Here is a 25,855-nt window from a genome sequence, read left to right on the forward strand (position 1 = left end):
CCGTTTGATGGTCCAGCGCAGATGTCATCCATCACAGCTTCATGAAACCTGGTGAATCGATTACGGCTGATGTCTACTGCCGACAACTGACCGAAATGATGAGGCAACTGATAGTTAAGCAGCCAAGATTAGTCAATCGAAACACACCGCTATTGTTGCATGACAACGCTTGGCCGCACACCGCACAAGTCACCTTGGCCAAGCTACAGAAGTTGGAATTGGAAACTCTTCGTCATCCACCGTATTCATCCGACTTAGCACCCACTGATTACCACTTCTTTAAAAATTTGGTTAACTTCTTGGTAGGGAAAACATTCAACTCCGACGAGGCTGTCAAAGCTGCCTTCCACGAGTTTATCGACTCCCGGCCTGCAGGCTTTTACAGCAGGGAAATCAATGAACTTCCCGTTAAATGGCAGAAGTGTATTGATAATGGTGGTGCATATTTCGATTGACAATAAAAAAATTTCACATGAAAAAAAACTGACTAAAATTTCAATTCTACTCATTTCATACTACACGACCTAATACTTCAGATCATTGTTCAACGAAAGAACTATACTGATAACCAATCATTTTCTTGCAGCTGTATCATTTTCACTTTGAGCCACTGTACTTCTAGGCAAGTTCTTGCTAGCTGCTCTGTTGGCCACATATTAATAAATTCATGACGTGTAACTCCTTCCCCGTCGATTCTGGGATTCACCGAACATAAACCAGGTATTGTAGGAAACCCCTGGCAACCCCGGTACGATAATTTATCCACAAATTTTGAACATGTTCCTATAAAGAAACTTATCGCTTTGCACGGGTGAGGCCTGTGGGAACGTGCAACGCAATGACTCAAAAATCGATTGGTCTTTTTTTACAAAAACTTCAGTACATCATAAGTTCAACTTATGTCACACAGCAAATGAAAGCTGCATAAAACATGAACAATTTAGTGTAAATAATTTCAGACTTCCAGCTAAATTTAATTTTTGCTTGGACTGATAGGCCTCGCCCGTGAAACAAAGGGTTAATGGTATAATAGCAGCACCAGTCGTACTTGGAACGTACTTCTTCTGCGCCTTTTTTCCTTATTCCTTATCGAGAATAAATGAATTCTCTTGCAATAGGCCGTACCTGGTGATAATTCAATGCATTAAGTTTAGAAAATTGATTCGGGTTATCTCATCGCGATGATCATGGCGGTTTATTAGTGTGGCAATGTAAATAGTGGGTTAAGTGGTCTGCATACATGTAGTCGAAGGAAATTGGAACACGAATTTAGCTGGAAATTTATCATTTTGGCTTTATCGAAACACCGATTTCGGTTTGGTCCCCTATTAATTTCTTCTTAGCGCTGTTTTCCAGTTTTGGAGTCAAATTTTCTGAAATTTTTTTTCACCAGGTGGATGTGCGGTCAAAACTGCAAACATGGCAGGAAAAGGAGCATTCGCGTTTTATTTCTTCATCTCAATTGTTATTTTACGGTTACGTAAACAGTAGGCAAGTTGCGCTGTGCATGTAGGAAATCTCGGGAACTATAGGAGGAAAACCAATGGAGCGCTCTCAATTTTTGTTCCACAAATAAAAACATTTTTCTTTGTTGCTCAAATAGTTTATTAACAAAATTTCTACATAAATGACTAATTATAAAAATCAAATTTTCAAATTTTTCAGTATCGTCTGTTTTAATTTAGGCCTGTTTAGTTTTCCCGTGATGGTAGTCGGAAAATTGTTAACAAAAGTGACTCCTTCTCGCAATCTAAAACATGCAGATGAAACAAAATTTGCTTGAGTTACACTGGAAGGGGATTACACTACTATTATTATTATTATTATTATTATTATTATTATTATTATTATTATTATTATTATTATTATTATTATTATTATTATTATTATTATTATAAGTTATAACATTTTTGAGTTACTCAATTACAAGGCTCTCATGATGAAGATAACTGACTAGGCAGAATTTAACATCATTACTGTAAAAAGGGGTAGTTAATATAAATTATTTCCCTTTTTTTTTAGTATAAACTCGGTGCTTCTTTCTTAAAACTTATACAGGTACGGTACAAAACTGATTTTTAGAAGAATTATTACAGTCTGATGGTTATTTTTTGTAACCATGGAAACGAATCCAAGGCATATCCTGACAGTACTTGTTGTTATTTAAAATGAAATAAAACCTCATTTTATTAGAAACGGTTATAGATGGGTATAGGACATATTGGTATCCCTTGAAGTGGTATTAAATAGTGATACAAATGAATACATATAAAGGTATACATTCCATATCAAATAAGCAAGATATAAATCGTAACTGAGTAAGATGTAATCGATATTTTTGTTCACCCTGTATATAAAACTTCAAGAGGACTATTTTCTACTTGAAGAAGTATCTGTTGTTAACACGTACCGGTCAAAAAACGATAATTCATTCATTCATTTTGTAAAAAAGGGGAGTTACTTTTAATTATTTCCCCCCTTTTTTTTAATATAAACTAGGTGCTTCTTTCTTAAAACTTGTATATATTGCTTATTAACAGAGTCGCACACGTACAACTTGATTGTGATGACACTAAAGAAAGAGAGGGATCAACTCTCTTTCCAGCCTTAAGTATAAAAAAAACCGGGCACTATCCATGGGCGTACCCTGACTAGAGAACAATAAAAACTGTTTAGGATAGCGTAAACTCAGTTATCGTGCAGGATTTCTTTCCTTGTAAAAGGTTCTGACTCCAGACGCAAACACTGCTCTTTTAAAGTAAAAGGGAATACCGCTGGGAAAATTCCTGCCGACAGGGCACCTTATGAATCTATCCTGCACGATAATGCTAGTCATAGGCGTAACACAGGGAATACATCACCCTGGCATACCTTATGACAAATTAATATAATAATGATAATAATAGTAAATATGTATTAAATCCAAAACACATTTCACGTAGAAATTTTTTTTTCTTGACCCTTGCATTTTTGCATTTCTTTAATTTGCTCAAGAAGTATTTGTTTTAGACTTATTGAGTGTTATACAAACTTCTACTATTTTTTCCTTCTAATTCCAAATATTTAAAAAAATATAAGGTGTTAGATTAAAAAAAAACGTAAGTTTGCATTGTATCTTTTTTTGCGCACCCCGTATAAATAACAATATTTTTAAAATGTGCCTTATAAGGTTGTACATATAAATGTAAAAACAATTTTTCATCAAAACCATTAATAAAGCCGTAATCTTATTGGACCACCCTGTATATTTTTATAAGTACAACTAAAATCAAATTCTAATTTATATAAGGAAAAAATGTCTGTTTTTATTCAAAAAATTTTTTTCTCGTTCAGTTCCTATATCTCTCTTCATTTACGAGATTTTTATCGATTAGCTAGTTTGTGTCGTATCGAATCAATTACTTAAATTATTTTTAAAAAATCAATCATTAGACAAATGATCCCCATAATAAATGAAAAATGAGTCTCATCAAAACTTTATTTCAACAAAAAAACAACACAAATCATACCGCTCATCCCATTAAAAAAAAGTCATTATGCTTTGGTATTTTTACTTGTAAATTCTAATTTTTTACTTGAAAAAATTTGCTTGAAAAAAGCAACTAACAAGAAAATAGTTTAATTACTTTAACAAGCCCAAGTAAAAATAACTAAGTAATATGAGTGAACCACAGCGACTATCGTTTTTGAAGATTTCAAATGATACCAGACGAATTAGCTTATGGGTGAAAATCTTGTAGAGGAAAAGAAATATCGCAATTGAACCTTTTTTGAGTAGATACACAGGCGCTGTCATTATACTGAATAGAATTTTATTTTAGTTGTTCTCACAAAAACAATATGACCAAATATACCAAAATGGTGAATTCTAACTAGCGCCATCTCGGAGCTTCGTAAAAATTAAATCAAAATTCTTGTTTGGTATTTTACAAAACATACGTACACCCATTTTGGTGTTGATTCTATGAATATACCAAAAGTTGTTGTTAAAGAATTTTAAAATAAAATTCCAAGCTTTAGCACCCTACATGGTCATATTTTGGTGTTCCCTCTCTCGGGTTTCGTCATTCCAAATGAATTACCCTGTACATTTACGAAACGACGCTCGGAAACAATTATTACTATTTCACCATAATAATTCCGAAATTAAAACTTCTTACCTTTTATGATCTTCAACCCTTTGGTTTACATAATTAACCAACTCTTCTTCTGTCACAACATCTGCATCTTCCTTTAGCTGTACGACTCCCATCATCCTCTCTCCTTCCCTCTTGTTTGGAATCCCTATCACTATGGCATTGTTCACTGCTGGATGGCTTAACAACACTCTTTCAACGTGATACAGGAATATAGTGTGATCGTTCCATCTAAAACTTCTCCACTCTTTCTAGGCCTAGAAAAATTAATTTGTCACCTTAGAACGTTTTTAATCCTGTCCAAAATGTAGAAACAGAAATCTTCGTCAAAGTAAACCAAATCTCCTGACTTGAAGAAGCCTTCTTCGTCAAAGGAAACAGAGGCATCTTTGTTGTAGAAACATCTAAATATTTTCGTTCCTTTTAGATAAAATTCCCCCTGTTGGTTTGGACCACATTTCTTTCCAGTTTCTAAATCTATGACCTTGTAGTATAACCCATTGACTGGGTTTCCACAAGAATGAGGTTTGAGAGTCAGCAGCTCTTTGGATTTTGTAATAAAAGGTTTGAACAATGTCACTACACCACATTCGGTCATACCATACAAATGACTAATAATTGCATCTACAACAACCAGATTTTATTCCAAAAATATTTGATAATACCAAAGGGCTATACTTGGTAACATCTCTCTTAATTTGTATATAATATCATTATGCACCATGTAGGATCCGATAATAATACTAAGTAAACTGGACACGTCCAGGTTTTCAGGTTTTACTGATTCTGAAAGATTTAGACACTGCAGCGGCACCAAGAACACATCTGTAACCTACTTGGATGTCAGTTTTGCAGGGTGAAAATTCTCGTTAACATACGCGATATTTCTCAATACTTCTCCAGAATTCTTGAGGATCGAATTGATCCCTCAGGAGTCGGCACCCCCCTATTGAAATATTTATTATCAGGTCCATAGTTGAGGAGACCCAGTACCAGTTGGTGTACTTCAGGGACATTGAACTTAATGGGTGGTTGTTTAATTGGTGATGGTTTGGTTCCACCTCCTTGGCTCTAAATCGAGAATTAATCTTGGTGATCTTTCAAGAACTACGCCTTAACAAAATTTACTTTCTGTGAACTTGTAACGCAAGAAAGTAATAGTGACTAAGACATATAGCCTTAGGAGTACCGGTGCTTCCACTACTAAAATGTATCATGGAGGTGGTGCTCAAATCTTCTATATCGATTGGCAGGAACTGTTCTTTGTTTTCCAAAAACTCCTTTTTGAATTGCTCTCCAAAAACTATTATCTCAACATCGATCCCTAAACGCTTCAGAGCCTTGGATATCACGTCCTTAGATTGAGCTGTACAAGACATGGTGATACGTGAAGACAGCGTCATTGTACCATCACTTACCAGTGGTAAAAACGATTTTCGGTGGGATTTGCTCGAAAAACTCAGCGCATTCCTCCACCGTATGACCAGGATCCACACTAAAGGAAATGCACCCCAAAAACTGAGCTGCAATCAGAGGGATGCTCGCATTTATGTTCTCATTGTTTGAGCACAATGCAATGATGTTTTGGGGTTGCAACCCTCGTTTCCGGAGGGCCGAGGCGGTCGCCATACATTTGCTCAAGAGACCTGAGTACGTGTCCCATTCGTCAGTCACAGTGTTAATCTTATATCAAAGAAAAATGATAATTATTGAATTTCGATGGTACTGGGACAGGTACTTACCACTGCAGTTCTGTTGTGATATATCTTACAATATTCATACAAAACTTTGCCGATTCCGCCACATTTTTCATCAAACTTGAGATCTGGAGTTCGAATGATTCCATCTTCGAAAATCATTGGAAATAACGAAAAAATAAGGTATTAAAGTAAACACTTGATTGACAAACGTATTGTGCTTGTGACTTTTTCAAGAGGAACTGTTCACAAACACAATTTGTATTGTTAATAATTAAATAAAGGCAATTTCGGTGGGGGTCTAAAGAAGAGATATGATTATACATTGTTAAATCGTAGTTTATATTTGAATGATGAGATTGCATAATTACGGTAAGTAAACATAGATAAATCCAAGACAACCGTGTATTACGTAATCTACCACACGTGTTCAGTTATATTACTGAGTATTCTCTGCTATAATTTGAGCTTGTGCATCTTCTCCGTTGCTGTGAGCGGCGCGGGTTTCTCCCCTTCTCAATTTTTATTCAAATTAATCTATGTCTAACATGTAGATGATTATTCGGTATTGTTAAGGTATTTTCTTAAAAATAATACTACCGTATCTCGACGAACACCGCTTCATTTCCTCAGGGTCGGGAATTGAATGTCCCACCATACCAAAAAATACATGGGGGTCACCCCCGGGTGCATCTGCTTATTCTCCAAGGAATTAACATAAAACATTCCTCGTTCTTCCCACCCTTGCAGCCCTCTATCAGTTCTTTCGCACTTGCGTTAATGCGAACTGATGAGTAAATCTACCATCGCTTTCTCGTCTACGTTTGAAACAGATGTTCAGCGGATCCCCTCATCCTTCACGATCAATGATTTATTCTACTGAGTGCAAGTGTGTGTCAATTCCTAGAGTACAAAAGAACAATAATTTCTATTGGTAGGTAACAGTTATAACACCATCAAAGTCATTGGTGTAGATTGATAGTTTCGATTAATACGATTAAAAAAGAATCTTCGTCTTAAACCATCACCTCAGCGAAGTTTTTTAGTATGAAATGCAGTTCCCTCATCCTTCTGATCCCTGCACAATCGAATTACGAATTTTACTCTCTGTCCAATGCGTCGAGGATTATTCGGTAGAAAATCAATTGCTGTAGAAGATCATTTTCAGTTTTCACCATTTTTCAAACGTTTTCCTTGGCAACTTCCTCTTAAAGGAATTTTAACCTCCTCCTTTGAATCTCACGTAATCAAATTTTACTATGTACAGTATCAGTCAAAAGTAAAGCAACAAATTAAATTATATCGATATCTTTAAAAGAGGTTACACGGTTCTCAAAATTTTATTACTAAGTTGAACGAATATTATTAATCAATAATAATAATCAACAAAATTTTTAAAAAAAGTAAGAGTTCTAGCTTAAATTATAAAATATTTCTTACAAAGGTTTCAAAAGTAGAGCAACATATAACTAAATGCATTTATATTTAGATTATATTTAATATTTTGTAGCATAGCCTTTATTTTTTATCACTTCAGCACATCTACGACTCATAGATTTCAATAATGTCATAAGGGTCGATTCTGATATGGAATTCCAAACTCGAACAATGACGTCAAAGAGCTGGTCACAATTTTGATATTTTTGTGGGTTTTTCTGTCTTACTTTCCGGTAAATGATTTCTCAGAGATTGTCGATGGGGTTTAAATCTGGGCTCTGGGCAGGCCATTTCATTACACGAACGCTACGGTCTGCAAAAAATTGCTTTATTACCTTAGCAGTATGCTTAGGGTCGTTGTCGTGTTGAAATTCCCACGACAATGGCAAATTTTCTTCAGCGAATGGCACCATTGTGTCTCTTATGATACGTAAATATTGAAATCGGTCCATTATCCCATCAATTTTAATCAGTGGACCCACTCCAGTTCCCGAAAAACATCCCCACACCATCACATTTCCTCCTCCATGTTTTACGGTGTCACGAGTGTATTTGAGATCAAACTTCTTGTTAACAGGACGACGTACCCAGCAAATACCATCACCTGAATGCAAGTTAAACTTGTTTTCGTCCGAAAAAAGCACTGTTTTCCATTTTGCCACTGTCCAATTAATATGCTCTTCAGCGAATTTCAGTCGGAGTCGTCTATTTTTCGTAGAAATAAATGGTTTTTTGGCCGGTTTTCTTCCAAATAGTTTGCATTCTGTTAGACGTCTTCGAACTGTACTAATAGAAACATCATCAAGCTCCAACTTTTTTTTTATATCTATTGCAGAACGAAACGGATCTTCACGGGACGCGCTTTCAACGTACTTCAACTCTACTTCAAACGTAGAGTTCGAAGTAGAGTTCGTGTTAGAGTTCGAGTTAGAGTTCAAGTTAGAGTTCGAGAAAAGCAGTTAAGAAAGAAGCGACTAAGAAACGAAAATCAACTTTGTTCGTGCCTAACAGAAATCTACAACCTGTGTTCGTAATCTTGTACCTTCGAGTTTGTTAAATAAAGGTGTTTTACTGAATTCGCGTTTAGTTTCCACCCTGTCACACTACAATAAGCTTGAGGAAGAAAGCGAGCTGGATGGAACTGTGCAAGAAGCTCGACGAGGACATTTTGGAGGACGGTTACAAAATCGTCATGAGGCAACTCAAACCAGAAAATCCTTTCGAGTTGACGGTAAAGAGAAACTAGAAGTTGTGGAACACTATTTCCCGCGAGGCATCAGTTACTTACCAGGTCTGTAAATATGAAACCGGAATTTGCCTCCAAATATCCCTAGTGGTCAATATAGCTACTACCTTATCGTGTTATTAGGGTACTATATCTCTTATTTACATCTGAGAATGATTTTCAAATCATAACAATACAGGTTCAATACTGCAGTACAGTTTGTATTAGCTTTGAGTATGTCGAATTTTGTGCCTACAAATTACGATTTGCGGGCAGCATTGATTTTCTGTTACCACTTGAAAAAAACGACTGCAGATTCACATCGCATGATTGTTGAAGCTTACGGTGAACATACCCTTGGAAAATCACAGTGCTATGAGTGGTTTAAAAAATTCAAAAGTGGCAATTTTGACGTCAATAACGAAGAGAATGGAAAACCACCGAAAAAGTTTGAAGACGGCGAGTTGCGAGCTTTGTTAGATGAGGACGATGCTCAAACGCAACAACAATTAAATGTGACACGAGAAGCCATTTCCATTCGTTTGAAAGCTACGGGAAAAATTCAGAAGATAGGAAAATGGGTTCCACATGAACTCGATGAAAGACAGCAAGAAAATCGAAAAACCACTTGCCAATTGTTGCTTACCATACATAACAAAAAGTCATTTCTTCATCGAATTGTGACTGGTGACGAAAAATGGATCTATTTTGAGAATCCCAAACGTAAAAAATCATGGGTAACTCCAGGAGAACCATCAGCATCGTCAGCAAGACCAAATCGATATGGACGGAGAACAATGCTCTGTGTTTGGTGGGATCAAAAAGGCGTAATTTGTTATGAGCTGCTAAAACCTGGAGAAATAGTTAATACTGAACGTTACCGACAACAAATGATGGACTTGCATCGAGCTTTGCATGAAAGACGACCAGAATATCAAGAACGGCAACACAAGGTGATATTGCTTCATGATAATGCACCATCACACACTGCGAAACTGGTGAAGGAAACGATTGGGACGTTTCATTGGGAAGTACTATCGCACGCGACTTATTCACCCGACTTAGCACCATCCGATTATCACTTATTTGTATCGATGGGACACGCTCTTGCAGAACAGCACTTCACCTCTTACAAAACAGTTGAAAAATGGCTCGATGAATGGTTTGCCTCAAAAGAACAACAGTTCTTTTGGCGTGGCATCCACAAATTGCCAGAGAGATGGGAAAATGTATATATAACGATGGGAAATATTTCAAATAAAATTTTTATTAAATATTTTTTATAATTATTGCGCAGCTAAGTTATACTTTTTATTAAAAAATTCCGGTTTTATATTTACAGACCTGGTAGTGCCTAAAAAACTGCCGATCATTTTTATTGCTTTCTTGGGTAACGATCTTATTGGATATGGGGTTTAGAAATAAACTCACTCAAAATACTTCAATTCTGATTTTATTAATTGCAGTCAGGAGGCACGCACGTGTTGTCGCCAACAAAGTTCCTTAAGAACTGATAATACAAAAGATTAGTAAGTTTTCCACCACCCTACAATTAGGGACCAATACTACAGACACCCGTAGATTTATCACCTCGGCCATGTGGTTTTCATAAAAGAAAAGATCTACTTTCAAGTAGATAAAAGACAGTAAAATATCATATCATACACTTCTTTCTGTACAATGCAGAAAGAATCATAAATCTAATAAACTTGAATCTTCCAGTTAGTAAGTTAGAAGAGGACATAAAGACTGTTGAATTTTGGACATTATTGATTTTTATCAAAAATCCAACAGATCTAAAAGCGGCCCCTTGCAAATAAAAGAACGTAACAGCTCTGGGACCCGACGGATTCAGGGCGGAAACAGTCAAATATAGCGTCGAAGCTTATCCGGACACGTGACTTCGAGCGCTCAATCAAGCGTTGGAAAACCAAGAATTCCCGAATTCCCTGAAAGTAGCAAAGCTAATCCTGCTCCTTAAACCGGGCAAGGAGAGCAATCAGCTGGGATGGTACAGGTCCATTTGTCTAATCACTGCTGCGGCCAAACGGTACGAACACCTCGTGAAGAATCGACTCGACGAGGAAGTAACAGCAAAACTCCCGCTCTCCAAAGTCCAGTTCGGCTTCAGAAAAAGAAAATCCACGATGCACGCCCATGGCGCGGGTCACCGAGGTGGGTGGTGACGTCAAAAATCGGCGATAATGCGGAGAACATTGATGCACATTAATCTCCCTTGACGTAAGAAATGCGTTGAACAGCGCATCATGGACGTGCATAATGAATAAACTAGCGATAAGAAAAATCTTGGAATATATCTTAAAGATAATTAAAGACTACTTCACGAAAAGAGTAGTAAAAATAGACAGACACCAAATTCAATATGGCGATGGGCGTACCGTAAGGGTCGGTACTCGGCCCTCTCCTATGGAACACCATGTACGACTCCATTTTAGAGGCAGATAGATCCGAGAAAGTGACGCTCATTGGCCATACGAATGATATTGTTTTCGTTGTTTGTGCCTTCGATAGGGCGAAACTAATCGGTGAAGCGGATACCACAATCGACCGTTGTACGCAATGGCTGACCAACCATTCGTTGAAAATAGCCCCAAAAAAGACCGAAGTGTTGAATAAAACAACTCTAATGACAATTAGATTTCAAGTCATTATACTTAAAATAAGTCCTTTTGATAACTACGTTAAAACACCTCAGTTCGATCATTTATTTCGGCAGATCTAAAGCGGTTGTTGTTTGATTATTTTTAGTGGAATGATTATTATGCAAAACGGCATCACGAGTCAGTCCGGCTCCAACAATCATCCGAATGAGCACAACTTAACGGGAACAATTTCTTTTTATAATAATCATACCTTTATTAATAAAATAATTAATACTGTGTCAATTATTATTCCTTTATTTTTGGCAACACGAAGTGGTTTCCCTAAGCGGGAAAAGGGACAGAGAAGATATTCTCTTTTTTGTTGGCGACATCTAAATCAAGCCCAAGACATCCATAGGATACTTGAGCGTCGAATTTGGGGAAAACTTGTATCGCACACGCTACGTGAAAGAATCTGCAACAAAAGTTTTTAAAAATTACGCTTTCTTCAGAGAATCATGCCGACGATGGACGGGTCGGCCACTCAAAAAAAGACAACTCCTCTACGGAGTGGTTCAGGCAACGCCTTTCCATGTGACCCCCATATGAGGAAGGATGGTGAGGATAAAAAAGTACGCTCAAATGATACAAAAAAAAAAACACTTTTGATAGTCATTTGTGCGTATCGCACTGTATTCCATGAAGCGTTGTAAGTTCTAGCGGGAGTCCCCCCAATCGATTTCTTGATGGAGGGAAGGACACAGTTTAGTATTCGCCCGCGAATCACGAATGCCAACTAGAAGTTGGTCCCGAACAACACCATTCGGAAGTGGAGACAACGCTGGACGGGGCTCGAGAATGTAGAATAGTGGACTAAGAGATTAATCCCTGACCTGGACGCTTGGGTTTCGTGAAAACACAGGTGCCTGAATGATTACGTAACTGAGGCGCTGAGTGTTCACGTACCGCGTCGGGCAGACGGAGCGGGAATGCGGGAACCGCGAAGTGGACAATTCCCCGGAACATTGCATATTCCAGTGCCCCGTTTTCGACACTCGACGAAACGAGTTAACTACATGCCCATGCACCCTAACGCCGAATAATTTGATAACTAAAATGTTGAAAAGTTCTAGAAAATGGGACCTTCGCAGCAAAGTAATTTCCCCAATAGGAAAAGAAAAAGAGACATGTCGACATTCCTTACAAATAGCATGATTCTCTGAATCGTAGTACTCCAAAAAAAAGCATAAATCCAATGGAAAAAAAGGGGGCATTCTATCAGTTCTCTCTCGAATCCAATTGACGATAGTACTGGCAAAAATGAAAACTAAATTCAGTAGCAACTTGCAAAAAAATCTGTGCCCCGTGTGTAGAGATAGGTAGGCACCATTTGCGATCATTCCCCAATATTAACCCAGACACTGCACGATCAGTACGAATCATTGTGATGTTAAAAAGGAAAAATGCAAAGAAAGGGCTCTGATGCTTAAAAGGTGATCGCAAAAAAAGCAAGCAAGAGAGAAATAGTTATGCACTTCTCCATCGATCCGAAATCGAATAAAACGCGGGTCGCGTACAAATGAAATGGATACAACCAAACCTTCATCATCAACGATGTTTTATTCCAAGGGACAGTTCCGAGCCAGCGCAGGAAATGAATAGAATCCCGAGGTTGTTTAGTGGATAGGCACAGTAGCCAAATCCCACACTATCCAATCGACAGAATAACAGGCTAGGTGTGCTTTAAAGATTTTTCCCGAGGGAAAAAAGAGCACCCAAGGAGCCAATTTGCAGTTTTTGGACGATTTAAGGCTTATTTTGGCAATCTAACTCAATTTGAGTAAATTCGGTGGTAATATTACTTCTACGGAGCCAACCATCGCTTTCAGTCACCTTGCGTCATGTTCCCACGTTATCCCGGACTTGAAGCTATTTGAAGTCCGGGTCGATGGAATTAATCGAATTAGCACAAGTTCGCACTGTGTAAATTACTTGCTCTATCAAATCTGAGGTTTCAGAGCGCATATGGTGCAAATTTGTCGTTTTGGACCATTTAAAGCTTATGTTGCCAACCTGAGTAGATTCGAGTAAATCTGTAGATGATGTTGCTTGTACAAAGCCAAATTATCGTTTTCGATCACTTCACGTCGCATTACTACGTTATTCTGATATTAAAGTTATCTGAAACTCAGATTGAAGGAATTGATGGAATTAGCCTAAGTTCGCACCAGTTATGTCGCCAGTGCCTGCAGCACGAATACCGTTTTTGCTGACCATTGTACTATTAAAACATAAGTAGTTTTAAGTGCCTGGTTGACGGACAGTACTAGCTGATGAATTGAACAAGTAAATTAAAATTTATTGTTTGAAATAAATCCAGTACACTAATTTCGGTTTGTTTGGTGTTTGTTTAAAAAAAAACCATTCTGGCATAAGATATAACAGGCGCAGTCGATATAGGATCACTTTTGGGCTCGTTATCGAATCACCGAATACCAAACTAACTATAAGTGATCGAATCCCACGTTGGTTGAAAGAAGACATCAGTAGTGGTAACAAGTTTGAACCAAACTAGCCAATCTCGCAAGAACCAGCATCTTTGGAAGGACCACAATCGCTAACCAAAACGCCTGCCCTTACAGATATGACTCTAAAGACCATAGTTGTGCTTTGGTAAGTGCAGTTGACGATTAATTTCTTAGTGACCAATTTTGATGAGTTATTGGTTCGATTAGAAATCCTTCACTTAGAAACACCTTCAACAGATTCTGCTTCGTAAAGTTGAAAGTTTTAGAAAATTTCCATTTAAACTTCTTATCCCCTAATGATATTCAAATTAAAATGGCTCAATTTAAAGTCGAATATCTGAGGTGTATCCCAGACTTCGAAAGTAATCTAAAGGATCTTGGCAGATACTTGAGTGTATGTCAATCCATAATCGATCCACTTTACATAACCCAACAGCCGGATCATATTCAAAATGTATATTTATTAAATTTTATTATTGGTAAACTAACGGGAAATGCAAAATTGGTACTGGGAATACAGAACGTTAATACATGGAAAGAATTAAAAACTATCTTAAGTCAACATTTTGCTCATCAGAGATGAAGCTCATGTTAACAGGGATTTGGTCATTCTTCGCCACCAAAATAATCAAAATTTATGATCGCGTTCTGCATATTCTTAATTTGTTATGCTCGTATATTAACGTTTAGAAAGCTACGGATAATACAAAAAACTTGAAAAGCAGCCTTTAGAACAATTTAATCTTAAAAGCATTCTTGTCATGTCTCAAAGAACCCCTGGGTACCACGATACGTCGTATGCGTCCAAGAGACCTCCCCGGAGCTTTGCAATTTACAATGGAAGAGAACAATATTCACTGTTGCCAATCGAACACGAGAATACCAAATTAAATACAACCACCCACCCGGATACAAGAATACCTATTAATCCGCACGGAATTCCAACATTCAAATTTTAACAACTTAAATCCACTGTCCAGTCTCTTGAAACAATTTCAGTCGCCATTTCGATAGGACAATCATCCACAACAAAAACTCAACCATTCGTGAATAGACTAGGAACAAATGATTTTAGACCAAACCAAAATAGACCCTTACCAAAACCTACCCCAATGAGCACGTCTACCAGAGAGGCGATGATAAAATTACTCTTTACGATGCCCCAAACGACTTAACCATATCCTGGAAAATTCCATAGCTACAGCATCATTTATTCTCGCAAATACTCGTTTTGTGTGACTTCAAACTTTAACCGTAATAACTTTAAAAATTAAAGTCTTCAGGAATGACTCATGAATCATCTTAACGAGCTTTCTAAGATGCCCCAAACGACTTGACCATATCTTATAAAGTTCTATAGATACAGCGTCCTTTATATCCTTAAATATCCATCTTGTGGGTCTTTTCAAACTTTTAATCGCAGTAACTTTGGAGAATGACATCCAAATACCCTCACAAAAAATTCCTCTGAATCACCTCAAGAAGCTCCTTAAGATACCCCAGCGGCTCTACAATATCTCATAAAGGTTCCCAGACACAACACTATATTTTTTCTCAAATACTTTTCTTGTAGGACTTTACACATTTTAAAGCTTAATAATTTTGGCAAATGAGGTTCAAACGCCTTCAGGAATGGCTCATATTAATTACCTCAGCGAGCTTTTTAAAATAACACAAATTTAACGTTCCTGCCATTTGTTTAAGCTTTGTCATGTATCTTATGACATACATTTTTTTCAGATTCGAAAGACGTTATCAAGAGAGTTTTTAAAACTATGGAGAGATAGGCAAAAGGTGTCACTTAGAAAAACCCTACTGAACAAGTTTTAGCCACATCGATAGAAATTAGTAATTTTGTTCACAAGGTATCAAGATTCGCCAATCTATCAAGTATATTCATTATTGCCCGCAAAAGATAACGACTCGGTTCACATGGAGCACATATAATTAAAGTATCCCAAGATACTGTCCCGAAAGGCTTTTCTGTCTTATTAAATGTAATTTTATATAAGGGAACCGTCTTTTCAAACAATAACGGCTGAGGTTAAAGAATATGTCCTTGCAATTTGAAGGATAACTTTATCGAGTAAAGACAAGTAGAAGACACGTAATGGATTGCTCAGAGCGACAGTCAATAAAGTAACAAGGGTAGAAAATTTTCATTCCTTAAATAATGTAATAACTGTGAAGAAAATGAAACTTGCTAAATAAACTTTAGGAAATTGTATCGTTACTTTTCCGCTTCCATCATACCCTTCCTATGCAATTGATACTTACTTGATTGTTCGTCGTTCTGTACATCAATGAAAGATTAAGTTCGTAATAAAAGGAGGACATTTCACTACATTTACATGCTATAAGACACACGACGAATACGATGAAGAATACGATATTTCGCAGTTATGTCGGCTCTTACTTTTCAACATATTTAATAACCTACAATACATTTAGCTAAAGAATACACGAAGTCTAATCCTATTACGATAACTATAAGCCATTACTGGATTCGTTTAATACCTAAACAAGTTTTCTAAAAAAAAAAGGGAGAGGCTTGGGCGAACGAAAATTGCACATTTAAGTTACACGCAAACACTGATTACATTGACATTTGACTTAAGGCAATTTCGGTGGGCTGTTTGAGTAGTGCTTATTGCCTGAAGCATGCTTGTAGGATAAGCTTCACAGTCTTGTAGTCTGTCTCAACCAAAAGATGATCGATTATTGTATATAGTTTTAAATGAGGAACCTAACAAGAAAACTTCAAGCTCCGAAACGAACAGAAACCGTCTTGGAAATCCCCACCCTCGATAGCCACCGAATCGATGGTCGAAATACTTGGAAACTAACGAAAAACAATCTTTAAAATCCAAACCCCCTATCTAGAAACATAAAACTAATCGTAAGAAAAATTAAAATAATCGAGATATTGTTCGAGTTTTTCAGTTATTTCTTTTTTTTTCGTTACTTTTTCACTCATGTAATTATTCTGCTAAAAGTGGGCGTGGTTACAGTAGAGAGTAGGTTTGCGACACGTCTAAAGTGTTGGCTGAGAGAAGGGGGATGTTGTTGCTCAGTCGTCCCCTTCTTCCTCTTCAGATTCGGCCTCTTGCAGCCACGTGAGCCACTGGTTGACCTATCGTAACAATTATAAAAAAAAAAAAACAACAACTGCCCCGTTTAACTAACCTGAAACAGTGCTTGCCCCTTTCCGGGATAAGCGTCGGTCACGTCCTCCTTCCAATTGAGAAAAGCTTCTTCGTCTACAATTTCCAGTTCATACATGGCCATAAACCACCTCAGTAACTGTCCGCGCGGGAAACCCAGTGCGTAAAAATGCATCTGAAGCGAGTAAACCGCGACAAGTTGTAGCGATGATTTATCTCGGAGAAACGCGTGCAAGATTGGCTGGTAGCGCTTCAGAAGGGCGTGCTCCTTTTCTGTCTAATAATTTGGTAACAAAACATACGTAAAACTTCTTCATAAAAATAATTGTATTGCTCTAACCATTGCTTTTTCGTCGCCGGCCGATTGAGCCTCCTGAGTGATGTATTTGATTAAAACAGTGACGAGCGCATTGATAAATCCGGGATCGTTGAAGTTCGCAGACTCCAAGTTCTCCTAATTAACAATATATTACAAAAAAAAAACAAAGGAGAAGATGGACGTTAAGCAGATACCTACCTTGATCCATTTGTAAAACGCCTGCGGATTGGGATCAGTGGACAATTGTCTGGCCAAGTCGGCCTGGATACGCAAAAGCGGGTATAAAAAGGTAAGTTCCCGCTCCTCCAAAATTTCCGAAAGTCTCTCCTTGGTACGATCGGCTTCCGGAAGTTGGGCCATTAAATTTATCTAAAGCATGAGTTTATTATGGTCTTTGTCGGGGACATAATAACACCTGTGCAGTCCTTCTCGCACTGGCACAATCCCTATGTTTGCGCTTGAACTTTTGATACCTGTGTATGGTGTTTTATACTAATATAATGTTATTAGAGGAAGTGGAAGAATGACTAAATCATTCCTCATTATCTATTAGCCAGAGGGCATTGCAAGATTTGTTTTTGCGTTATTTATTTTCATTTTCAAATAGGGAAAAAATTTAAGATACTGTTAAAGAAGTAATAGTTACAGCCATCCTATGTCTACAATACTTTCTTTACTTATTGTTACAGCTGTCGCCAAAACGACTACACTGATATAATCGACCATCTTCGTAATCATTTTTAGGTCCCTAACGATCAGCTGCGGTCGTGGAAGTATTCGTTTAAGAAAAAATATTACCTTGCTCTTGTTGAACATCTCACTGAGTTCCGACTTGCCGGTCTTCATTTTTACTCTTTGCAGCACCGATAAAAAGAGCGGGTAATGGGCCCCGTTATCAGTGAGCACTGCAACGTCGGACAGGGGTGCCAAATGTTCGCAAACGGCGGCAGCCAGAAGTCCGGAAGCGGCCGCCACAACTGAATCTTTTTCGTTTTCGGAAGCGTCGCTAGTGCGCTGCTCGAGCACGTGGCAGAGCGACTTAAAGGCCTCCTGAACGGCACCTCCAGATACCGCGCCGTCTTCCTTCAGATTTGCGACGAGCTTGATTAACTTCTCCTGCTCCACATCTGTATTGCAATTTTGAAAAAGAAGTAACATGACAAAATAGTTTAAAATTAAATGGGGCAAGAGCAATTGGAGTACGATTGATGTACCCCGAATGAAGGAAACGAAAGTGCTGACGTGCCCACGCAAGATATTAACCGATTCCTATATATACATTTATAGGTATTTTCTTAGAGACTTAATCTCCAAAGTGAAATCAGTTTTAGAAAATTCATCGCAATCATCGGGACAATCAAATAAGAAATTGTAAAAAACTGACCTGACTTTTCCAAAGCTAAAGACAAACCGGACATGATAAGCTCCTTGACGAACTTATCCGGAACTTTGTGCTCCTTATACGAATTAATGGCTTGTTTAAGATCCACTTCCCCTTTCCAATATTCGTCTAACAAAGTGTTGAACTTCTTCAACACTTCTTCTTTACTTGGACCCTAAAATAAAACAGAAAATTTGGCGATCTCGGACAATTCAGTACTCACTTTATCTTTCTTGGACTTAGGTCTGTCCTGGGCGACTTGTTTCATCGGCAATGGTTCTTTAACGGCGCTGGGCGGTTGTTTGCCGCCCCCGAACGATGGTGGCTCGGTAGGCGGAGGGCGAGTAGCGTGAGTTCCAACGGCGTTCGCAGCGTTGTGGTGACGCACTGACGCCTTATTGAACAACATCGAATTCGGACGTAACTCCACCTCCTGCAGTTCCTCCTTAGCCACGATCAAATTGTTGCGCTTAAATCTGGGCGCTAAATCTTTGTTGGATTCTAGAAAAAGAGTAGATACAGAAACTAATCGAATTTTTGTGGCCCCAATGCGGGGTTCACTTAGTTTTCTTTAGGCAATGTTGTTTGAAACATATCAATTTTTTCTGTTAATTACATAGTTTCAATGCATGACCTTCTGGATGCTTTTGAAAACGATCTAAAAAGGCTCAGGTTAGCCAGTCGTATTTGTTCGTTTATGCATAGATTTCCTGTTTAAAATTAAAAAAATCTGTTGTAAGTGAAATCTAGAATTTATCGTAAAAATAAATTCAAGTTCTGCCTGTAATTGTACGTCAAAATGTGTTTCCAGTACTATTGATTGAAGACATCCCTCAAATTGATCTGATTGAACAGACTGTAGCTACCAAAACCCAACGGTAAGATTTGAATTTAGAACATCCTATATAAAAACAACGAATACCACTTACGATTATTAAAGTTGGACCCTGAATTGTTTTGGTTGTGCTTGTAATGTCCCCGTCTACTTCCTTCGTAATTGCCACTGTTGAAGCCTTGTCCGGGCCTCCTATCGGCTCTGAAGGGCGCGTCTCGGGAGTCCCGTCCACTGAAACCGTTCGGTCCTCCGAAGGGCGGCCCCACAGGAATCAACGGAGCGGGTGACGCAGTCAAATTGAGTTCGGCTAGCATGTCGTCAATGCCACCCCTGGTCTTCAGGGGGTGTCTGAACAGGGAGTCGGTCTGGTTGCGGTCGGAGTCGCGATCGTGCTGATTCCGATCTCTCCTGAATCCGGACCGATCGCTCTCGGCGGGTCGGATCTGCGCGATCGGAACAGGTCCCTCGACCACCGTCGCCTTTCGGGGCGTCCAATTGTCGGCTCTCAAATCGATGACATCCTTTAGCATGAACCTTATCCGGGGCTGCAAATCCACATTTTCGGCCAACGAACGCATCCGATCAAAGTATTGCTCCATGAGATTGCGACCCCTTTCCGTGTCCAAGATTCGGCCGCATGTGCGCATGATCTGACAGAGGCACTCCAGATCTTCGGAGGGATCGTCACCTCGGCGCACGAGCAACTCTCGGATACATCGATGTAATATAGTCTCGGACAATATCTCCAACTTTCCCAGCTCTCCGATGAACTTAATATTGCCGAGCATTTTGCGTTTTGCCGTTTGACGGCGCTCCTCCAGCTCCTCCCGGTCGAAGGGAGTGCCATCCTCGGAGATTCCATTGATGTTGCGCTCGAGGGCCGCCGCTCGATTCTCAAACTCGACTTTGCACTTGTTGAGAAGCAAAATGCGGAACGTGTTTGTTGATCCGTCGCCTTGTTCGAAATTGGGCGCTTCTTCGCTCAGTCTCTTGCAAAGCTGAGCGTACATCGACGAGTACTTCGGCTCATCGAGTGCCTACAACGAATATATCGAAATTGTGAAACACACGAACATTTTTCTTAAGCAATACGTTTTTCTCAACACCCATAAATGCATCAAAAGATTTCGGGTACGTTTATTAGCGCAGGTCAAATTTCTGACGATTTCTAATGATTCAAATGCGCTAACGTTAACGCGGAAGTGGTAGTTTTCAAAAAATAATTTGTGTTATTTTATATTAAACGGGTTAATATCGAATCTGTGACTGAAACGTTGAAAACAAGACAGCGAAACAGATGACATTGTTCTATTACATGTAATTCTTTGAAAAAAATGGTAACTTCTAGTTTTATCTAATAAGAAAACGGTAATTACGACTTGTGTCATGTTAGTCACATGGAAATATTTCCAACAATTTGTCGTGTCATAATTTCTAAATCATACTGCGTTCCGATGGGAAATCACTCGTCGAAAGAAAGCGAGTAATAACGCGGCTATAGGCTATTAAAAGCTGAATAATCACACGCGATGCGCCAGTTTGTAAAGATTAATGTTCTAAATCTTTGTAATTTAAATTACCAATTATATTACCGATATATAGATATACAAGATAAATAATTTTCCGCCGTAGATATTTACTAATGAAAAACCTCACATTAAAGGTATTAACCGGCTTCTCAAAGTTAAATTTAAAGCCAAACCACTGTGATGCGCCTGCAGGAAACAAAATTGCGTTTGTGAGTGTTGACACGAAGATGGGTAATACTGTGGTAATTTCAGACTTCCTTGGCATGCTTCTCACTCGAGAAGCGATAGCCCGAACTAACCTACCTTATCAAAGATAAGCAAAATGACTCCCTTTAAGATGATCGGTGATTGCAACTCGACGCGCAGCAAATCATTGCTCAACTTCTGGAATTTCTCAGGAGTAAGCTTGTTGAGAATGCCCCGGACCTTGATTAGGGGAGAAGATAAAAAAAAATCAACAAAGTAATTGAAATTGTGCTAATTGAAACCTACTTTGCGGAAAACCTGGTCATTGCGTGACTCAGGCGTGGCGGCCGCATCGCGGAGCCGGAGCGTCGATGGTGGGACCCAGCGTCGTTTATTGGCGGAAGGTGCGGCTAAGCCGTCCTGAAAATAGGTTAGTTCAGGTCAGTACTTTACCGTAAGCTGATGACAGCATTCAAGTGCGGTAAAGGCAATTTCACAGGAGACAGGTACAATATTTTTGTAGGAGCGTACGTGTGTTAACTTTGCCATGTATCTATAAGTTCACCTAATTATCAACGTGAAGAAAAAAGTTCTAGCAAGCATGCCGGTGGCGACGGCTTGACATTTTCGACAAAAATCGGTAACACTGGCTAATGCCACTTTGGTCCGCGTTCATATGGTTTAGACATTTTTTTGTTAACTCATTTTATTGTGAAAAAGGATAATATGCAATAATTTTTTATTTAATTCATAAGGTAGAACTTAATTACAACATGTCAAAAGTAACATGCAGTTTATTGTGTACTGATGATGAGGAAGAATTCCTTACCTTCCCCGATGCACGAGCTGCTTGTGGCCCCGATTGCCTGGGGCTCTCCGTGGTGAGGGTGGGGTTCTGCGAACAACCAATTGCGTGGGCGTTGCTGTGCTTGCGTAGACAAAGAAAGGTGTTTCTTCAAGGAAGTGGCCCTATTACCTAGTGAAAAAACCAATACTAAAAGGTCTTAGTCATGGACAGAGGTTTTCAATCCTACCTGGCTCTACACTAGAACAATTTTTAACTGTTTCACTAGAATTGTGTGCTTGAACGTTACTTCAATATGACAATTAAGCAAAGACTTCCTGAACAATGTGAATACATCACCACAAAAGACATCCCTTTTGAGTGAGTAATTCAAAAAAATATTTTGCTAAATATTTACCACATCCCATGGTGCTAAACCTTTTCATATTTGCCTATTAAGATAAATGAAACAATTGAAGTGGTACCAAATCACTGACTGAGGACTCGGCTAAGTTCATTCTTAGAATGTATAAGTTATATTCGATGCGAGCAACGATTTGTTGACTGTCGAATCAAAAATTGTAAAAAATTTTCCATGTAAATGACTCAACGCTGTATTTGCGTCATAATCTAAGACTGGCTAAGAATTCTCAAACCTGAACTGCACAAATTAATTGAAAACCTATTTATCCCCGCTCGAAACAAAAAAATTATACATTGATAAGCTAAAGAGAGAAGTGCACAAGAAGCAGTTGCAGGACATACAAGGGAATGAAAAAATTGAGGGCCAGAGGTCCAAAGTTGACAAAATATTAATAAAGATATGCTGACTCCTATTCAAATACTAAAACTGGAACAGAGTCGCTCATGTAAAGTTGACATTGATAATTGACGTAAAATTCAATATTTTGCACCAAAGTATTTTAAAAAAATTGCACAAACTCCTAAAAAAGCAACACGTCTTATATTTTCAACCAGAATCAGTGGATGTAGCTTAGTCATGGAAAAAACCCAAAACCGTATCTATGAGAACGCAGGGCAAGGAACGGAGCTAGTGAAAAGAAGTAAACTGAAATAATGGTGGGAAAAGATGAGTGTGGGTCTTAGTGGGAATACTTTCGGTGCAATATAGAATGTACGACGAAATCGTTTGGCCAATTTCGCTATTTTAGTTGATTGGAAATAAGCAATATACAGTTCTGTTTAAGCCTTTGTTGAAAGCAACTTTCTAATTGCTAAATAGTTAAATGATTCACAGACCATCAATATAGAAATATATATTGCAAGTACTGATTGTTAATTTTACATAAATTAAAGTCAGCCAATAACACTTTGCCAGAAAAGTTTTATGTATTATACATTGCACTTACCCAATTCTTAAATAAATAAGTTGAGGTAAATATTTTATGAAAAGCCAGAAGTTCAATGATCATATTCCATGCTGCATGGCCAAGAACTGATAAAGAGAGCTTTATACTTGCAATAAGAGAAAAAAATCCGTAAACCTGTCCAACAAAGAGCAGTGGGAGGTCAGCGACCTAAAGCTGCTGACGGTATTCAAGATTCAAGGTCTTTGTAGAGGTACATTCCAAGGATAATTTTCATAAGAAATTGACTACCTGTAGGAATTGTTTTTCCATCTATTTGTTTCTATTACTGTGGAATATTATATTGAAAATATTTCTTCATAGACGTCTCTATTTTAAGTACAAAAATGGCCACTGATAAAGCCTTTAAAATATAGGTACAATTCCTATCAAAACAATAATTTAACCTCTCGTAGGTTATTTCGAATTCTATTATTAATAAATTTCATCGGAAATATGTCGTAAGCGATAATTATTATAACTAGAGCAAGAATTCTAGGTAACTTGTCCTAAAATTTAATAGAGAGAGATATTAATCCAACGCACATCGCAACCGAGAACAAAGGAATTGGGTTGCACAAGGTTAAAACTAAGACAAAAAAAAGTAAAATTGATTACTAAATATTCTATTGCAGGAGGCTAAATGCAGAAAAATGCAAATTTACTCCGAAAATTAGTTGTGAAACGTGTTTCAGGGGCGGCTAAAGCCTCACCCGCCAAGCCATTTAGCCATTAGGGACGTCATTTGGGGTTGTTTTTTCGGTGGAGAATGAGATATAAACAATGAAAACTGCTTACCACTTTAATGATCACAACGAACGGAAGAAAAACAACAAATTTTGCACTGGTTTATGTCTCTTTTTGTTTAAATAAACGAAATCAAAACGTGTTTTACTAGAGTCGCGGCTTGTTGTGCTGCCGAGCCGAGTAGACTCAACTCTGAGTGAGTTTGACAGTGACAGCTCTGACTTATCTGACATTTCAGCGTTGCAAAAATGATATTTACATGAGTAATAATTGGAAATGTGACAACATGTTGCGGTTGGTAGAACCAGGCGCCATTTTCTTACACATTTTAAATAGTTTTCAATAACAGAACTCATGCTTAAATAAATTTATATGCTTACAAATTAAATCACATTATATGCAACTCAAAGAGTGCTTAAGCTAGGTGATATTGCAAAATCATCGACATGCCCACTAATTAGTTATTTAACTAACTTTAAGTGTATTCGAGGTATTGCACAATAATCAAATTTTAAGATCCCTATGGTCCATTTAAATAAGAGGTTTAAGGGCAATAGAATTAAATGCTAATATGAAAAAGAAAAGTTTTTAATTTAATATTCAATAACAATCTAAACAAACCTGGAAGCTATACCCAATAACTTAGTATAATCTGCCCCTTTAGAAAAAGTTTTCTCCTTTAATATCGTCCTTAATATAGTCGGAATAGGAACATAAATTCTAGTTCCAAGGGGAGTTCCATTATCATCTATGAGCACTATATTGTTACTGTCAAACTTAGCAACTTTTGGCTTCTGGTTCTGTTTGAGACCTACAAGAATACCCTTTTTCTTTTCTCCTTTTATGGCGACCAAGACTTTATCTCCTGGAAAACAAAGCAAGTACACAGTAATCCTAGTTCAGTGTTTTAATTTGTTGTTTTGTATCTTGCCTCTCAAAACATCTTGAACATTCCTTTTACTTACCTATCATTCCTATCCCTTTTTTATTGTAAACGTGAATGCACTTTGGCGGTTTGCCCTCTGCCATTGCTTGCTTCCCAATGGGGCTGTTGTCTACTACTCGAAGCTTGGTCATTTTTTGTATTTCATGGAAGGTTGTCGATGTGTGGAAATGAAAATTGAAATGGCAATGCACAACTTTTTGTAAATTTGCCGATTTGTGTTTTAAGAGCGTTCCGAATTTGTTTAAATTCATTTTTTTGGTAAGTCGTATTTTAAATGTTATTTCGCGTCTAAAGTGAGGTTAAAATTGCAACGTTGTCAAGTCGCCGATCTAATTTGACAAATCGCCTCTGCCGTGAAATGAAGAATAGGAACGGTGGATTCACGGTACCGAGATGTACGTTCAAGTAAAATGACTTAACTATATAAAGAACTTTGCAAACTAAAAACGTTTGATAGATTACATCGAGGTATAATAATTACCTGATAAATGTGAAAAAAACAATGTAAATTTTTCTGAAGATTAATATTTTATTTTACATTTTTCTTCAGATTCATAACAATAAAAAAATCATGTTAAAACAATATACAGTAGGTAGATATTCAATTATTGCCTTTTTGACTTAAAATACATTTCGCTTTTTTACGTGAACAAATAAAAAGGTAAAATGCCCGCATCGAACAGGAAAAAGGTTCATGTCTCTATTTATGTTAAGAGCAATATAAGTTACAATCTTTTCCAATGCGCTGAAATAGAATATCATGTTTATATCACAATCGGGAGGCATCCACAAAAAAAAACACACACACACAAAGAAATTTTATACATAGGTACAACAATGGTTTAAAATAGTTCTCTTCACATAGCAAATCTATATCACTTTTAGTTCTTATTAATAAAACTCTGGAAGACAGACCTAAAACTCGGTAAAGAATCAACGAATTTACCGCTTCGAAATGTATATGTACAGAC

The 25,855-nt window shown here is 37.8% G+C and overlaps 3 protein-coding genes across 4 annotated transcripts; all 3 read right to left on the bottom strand.

The window, feature by feature from the left end:
• Positions 1-1,599: 1,599 nt before the first annotated feature.
• On the bottom strand, positions 1,600-6,099 carry LOC136347849 (luciferin 4-monooxygenase-like). Of its 2 annotated transcripts, none has more exons than XM_066298191.1 (8): positions 5,879-6,099; positions 5,555-5,819; positions 5,265-5,502; positions 5,015-5,207; positions 4,815-4,968; positions 4,415-4,760; positions 4,161-4,367; positions 1,600-1,750 (listed from the first exon to the last, which is right to left on the bottom strand). In XM_066298191.1, exons 1-8 carry the CDS (start codon positions 5,993-5,995, stop codon positions 1,645-1,647), a joined length of 1,626 nt encoding a protein of 541 aa, XP_066154288.1. In that variant the 5' UTR covers positions 5,996-6,099; the 3' UTR covers positions 1,600-1,644. The 2 variants fall into 2 exon arrangements, with proteins under 2 accessions (XP_066154288.1, XP_066154287.1); XM_066298190.1 differs by having other exon boundaries at positions 5,015-5,224; positions 5,276-5,502; positions 5,879-6,097.
• A 9,586-nt stretch (positions 6,100-15,685) lies between these two features.
• NAT1 (N-acetyltransferase 1) lies at positions 15,686-21,967 on the bottom strand. The gene is made up of 11 exons (XM_066298142.1): positions 21,870-21,967; positions 21,347-21,460; positions 21,158-21,280; positions 19,420-20,362; positions 18,714-18,991; positions 18,494-18,665; positions 17,908-18,236; positions 17,308-17,478; positions 17,131-17,244; positions 16,813-17,067; positions 15,686-16,759 (listed from the first exon to the last, which is right to left on the bottom strand). Exons 4-11 carry the CDS (start codon positions 20,333-20,335, stop codon positions 16,697-16,699), a joined length of 2,298 nt encoding a protein of 765 aa, XP_066154239.1. The 5' UTR covers positions 20,336-20,362; positions 21,158-21,280; positions 21,347-21,460; positions 21,870-21,967; the 3' UTR covers positions 15,686-16,696.
• A 2,543-nt stretch (positions 21,968-24,510) lies between these two features.
• mRpL14 (mitochondrial ribosomal protein L14) lies at positions 24,511-25,210 on the bottom strand. Its single transcript, XM_066298159.1, has 2 exons — positions 24,904-25,210; positions 24,511-24,803 (listed from the first exon to the last, which is right to left on the bottom strand). Exons 1-2 carry the CDS (start codon positions 25,133-25,135, stop codon positions 24,550-24,552), a joined length of 486 nt encoding a protein of 161 aa, XP_066154256.1. The 5' UTR covers positions 25,136-25,210; the 3' UTR covers positions 24,511-24,549.
• Positions 25,211-25,855: the final 645 nt, after the last annotated feature.

Source organism: Euwallacea fornicatus, chromosome 30, assembly GCF_040115645.1.
Source record: "Euwallacea fornicatus isolate EFF26 chromosome 30, ASM4011564v1, whole genome shotgun sequence".
NCBI classification, from domain to species: domain Eukaryota; kingdom Metazoa; phylum Arthropoda; class Insecta; order Coleoptera; family Curculionidae; genus Euwallacea; species Euwallacea fornicatus.